The sequence below is a fragment of the Bison bison genome, unplaced genomic scaffold, assembly GCF_000754665.1.
Source record: "Bison bison bison isolate TAMUID 2011002044 unplaced genomic scaffold, Bison_UMD1.0 scf7180017864479, whole genome shotgun sequence".
Taxonomy (NCBI): Eukaryota; Metazoa; Chordata; class Mammalia; order Artiodactyla; family Bovidae; genus Bison; species Bison bison.
The window spans coordinates 4,588,257-4,592,105 of record NW_011495039.1 but is presented as its reverse complement, the minus strand read 5'-3'; the positions used below and the strand labels follow the sequence as shown (position 1 = coordinate 4,592,105).

Here is a 3,849-nt window from a genome sequence, read left to right as displayed (position 1 = left end):
TGTAGATCAGCATATCAGTCACTTAAAGCAGCACCCTAGGTGGGGTCCTGCCTTGTAGTTCAATGCATCAGGTGTTTGATGCGCTAGCCTCTCTATTGAACAATAGCTGCCCATGCTGGCGTGTGGGGAGAGAGAGGGTATGGTGATGGCTCCACCTGCTTTGCATGACTCAACAGTACTGCCTTGCTTCCATGACTGCCCAGCTTTCCTCCATAGGCATTTCCCACCACAGTTTCCTGCTTCACATCCCCTTGATCCATCTCTCCAAAGTCAACAGCAGTCCTTGCCCTGGGATTGCTCCACAATCCCTAAACTCCAGCTCCTAGCTGCTGCACCTTCCAGGGGACCTGTGTCCCTGTCCAGGGTATGTATGGCTGCAGCAAGGACTATCTGATTCTCATTCCATTTAGGCTGCCGTGGATCAGCTTCTTCACTCCCAGCCTTAAACGTTTGTCCTCTGACTCAGACAATTGCCCCAGTGTGGGGATGGGACCCCTGCGTCAGTTCCCCCACCTGCTGAGGGCAGGTCCAGTCCTACAAACACTCTTGTTTTTCCCCCTAGTTCCTTCATCCTACCGAGTTTTGCATGGCTCTATATATTCTTTTCCACTGGTATTGTCCTCCTGTCTGCTCTCAGCTGATGTTCTGCTGATGCAATTCTGAGTCTGAAGGTGTATTCCTGATGTATTCGTGGAGAGAGATGTACTCCACGTCCACCTACTCCTCTGCCATCTTGTTCTCTCTGTATGTGTTTTGAGCTTCTTTAATATCATGTTAATCAAGGAAAAGTGAATGGTATTCTAATTGTTACCTTTTATATTATTTTTCAGGTGCATTTTCTTGATTATGAATCAGTACCATTAGGTCAGAAAATGGAAAAGGTAATGCAGATTAGAGAGTTTGCCAAGGAAGCGAAAAAAAGAAATATTTTATTATCTGGCCTTCTCATATATTTCCCACAGGTAGGTAAAAATATTGATAAGATTGTATGTTCTGTAGACTACAGTTTTCTTTTGGTGGGAACCTGATTTTTTTTAAAGCAAAGAAATATTAATGAAATTTTGGGCTGGAAAATTATTATCTATTCATATTCTGAAGCAGGTAGAAACTCTTGACTCTAAGGAAAAATTAAAAATCAAAATGAGTGTTTTGATTGGGGGGAAAAATGAAAATTGGCAAATATCTCATACGGAGTAGCCCACATAGAATTGCCAGATATGGAAACAAAAAAATACAATCCCCAGTTATATGAGTTTCAAATAAATATTAATTTTGAGTACATCCCAGTGTTGGAGTTTGAAATTCGAATTTCATATTTAACTGGACTTTTGTGTTTAGCTGGCAACCCTAAAGTCATGATTCTTAGCCATTTGTATAATTTAATATATTTATTTCTTTGATGCTATGCTAAGGATGTTGGTAATCAAGATTTTAATCCCTTGAAAGCAGTGGCTGGCATTCAGATTGCATGAGGGCATGGTATTTAACTAAAGAAAAACTCTTATTTCACTGTCTGTTAATAGACAGTGACTTAAGCTGAAGGCAAAATGAATTAGTGTTAGAGATTCTTTGTGCAGAGAAATGCTATTTAAATCAAATTGTTTCGAGAATCTGTTAGAGAAAATGGATTTGCCCTTTGTCGTGCATAGACACCTTTTATGGAACTAGCAGAATGCTTTATGATGTCTTAGGGGTGTACCACACAGAACTCAGGGGAGTAAAATAGTCGACTGCTTTTTTTTTTTTTAATGGTTTGGAATAAAAGTGATTTGGTACTGACTGTCCAGGGTATGAGAGGTATTTAAAGTTATATGGTTGATGAGTAACATATATTGTTTATGAAATATTTAAGGTGACTTTTTTAGCCTGAAAGTAACATTTCTCTTGAAACAAATGGATTTTAATTAAGGGTCATCTTTTAGCCAATCCCTTGTTTTTCTTTAACTTTGAGGTGGTTTCCTCTGTTTTCAACATAGACAGGCATGACCTCCAGTTGGTCACAAGGACATGGCAAAGTTTAGTTCACTTAGGATCGTGGAATTGTAAAATGTCAGTCCTGTAGGGTTCCTGAAGTCAGCACAACCAAGGCCTGAAGAGCTGCATGTACTTGCGCAAGGTTATGAAACTGGCAGAATAAGAGTAAGAACTCGGGTCTGTGTCTTCCTTCAGGAATGTTTCCTCTTCAATGCATTGTCTTTGGTTATACTCTGGGTTGTCGTGGTGGGAAGAATAAGTCAGTTCTTTCTCTTGTGCCATGCGAGGGTGTCATGGAGGCTCATGACTAATACTGTGCTTTGCAGATATGAAATAGAGATGACTCAGGGAAACCTTACAAGCAGGGAATGGTGGAGCACACACAGTTCTGGAACTCTCTGTCGTATGACTTAGACTAAGCACAAAGGGTCTGTAGCTGGCATTCCAGGGGAGGGCCTGGTTGCCAGATGAAATAGAACATTAAATTTCAGACAAAAATTATATTTTAGCATAAGTGTGTCCCAAATATTACATGGGACATATTTGCACAAAAATTTATTTGTTATTCTGAATTTCAAGTATAATTGGTTAGCTTCTGTTTTATGTGCTAAACTTGGTAACACATGTAGAGCGTTTACATAAAAAGTACTCATTTTCCCATATGTGACATGCTCTATACTTTTATGAACTAGAGTCCAGTGAGTATTTATGTGACTGTACCTGATTGGAAAAATGGCCTCGTTGAAAAGGAGGAGCCTTTGCAGCCCTCTGCTTAGTATCTGACTGCTGTTTCAAGCAAACTTGGATCTCCTAAGCCAGCTGTCTGCTAAATTACCAAAAGTAACTTAGAAAAAAAATGGTCCTGCAATGGCTTCAAGATCCGTCTCTCGTTACTTTAGGATGCAAATATAGCTTACTTTGGCATTGCTTGTCTCTTTTTGACAATATAATAATGGAGATGTTTCGAGCATGTGAGAATGTTTAAAATGTAGGATTTACTTTTATCCTTAAAGACAGAAATGTGAATTGACTCTTCTTTGCCCAACACATTTTCTAGTGCATAATTCCACCTTAAGGAGCATTTCCAAAAGCTCCTGGGATATTTGTTAGATATGCCATTTGAAAAAGAGCTGTGCTTAAAAAATTGGGGAAGTGGCAGTGAATAGAGTTGAATAGACTCCTTTAATGAGGGCTTCTCATGAACCTTTAGTATACTGATTATTATTTCATAACTTCAAACTAGCAACAAGGCCTATGCCATTTTCCATTTTCTCCTGTGACACTTCAGTTCAGTCGCTCAGTCGTGTCCGACTCTTTGCGACCCCATGAATCACAGCACACCAGGCCTAAATCATGGGACTAATGTTCCCATGATTCTCTTTTAGAGACTTTGAGAAACACTGCTCACAAATACACCATAAATAAAGAAACCACTACTCCTGCACAGTCTTTTTATATTTCTGTACTAATTTAACCATTTAGTTGAAGCAGAACGTCTAACATCAGATGCCTACTTGACACTCTAAAGACCAAGGATATGAAGATGTATAAGGTGGAGTTTTTGTTCACTGTTCAGAGAAGAGTGTTGATTTGTGCTTTCCATGGTGCTGTGAGACACAACTTTTTATAGTATCCGTACGCTGGACTTTGTTCCCTAAATCTGATTCTGTGCGAGCCATTAGGTGTTTTGTAGGTAGTTATTATGTATACTTTTAAGTCTCTGAGCAGTTAAACCTTTCTAGATTTCTTAAACTTGTTTTTATAACATTAGCATCAAGTGCTTCTTCTTTGGGTAGGTTTTGTGGCAGCCCACTCCAGTATTCTTGCCTGGAAAATCCCATGGACGGTGGAGCCTGGTAGGCTACTGTCCATGGG

The 3,849-nt window shown here is 39.5% G+C and overlaps 1 protein-coding gene across 3 annotated transcripts in view; it reads left to right on the top strand.

The window, feature by feature from the left end:
- The window catches only part of ISPD (isoprenoid synthase domain containing), a 368,880-nt gene that overhangs the window by 221,654 nt on the left and 143,377 nt on the right, over positions 1 to 3,849 (top strand). For all 3 annotated transcript variants that reach the window (XM_010862159.1, XM_010862158.1, XM_010862157.1), the window contains one exon: positions 831 to 962. In XM_010862159.1, coding sequence (XP_010860461.1) covers positions 831 to 962 — 132 coding nt within the window. The remainder of the gene's footprint in view (positions 1 to 830; positions 963 to 3,849) is intronic.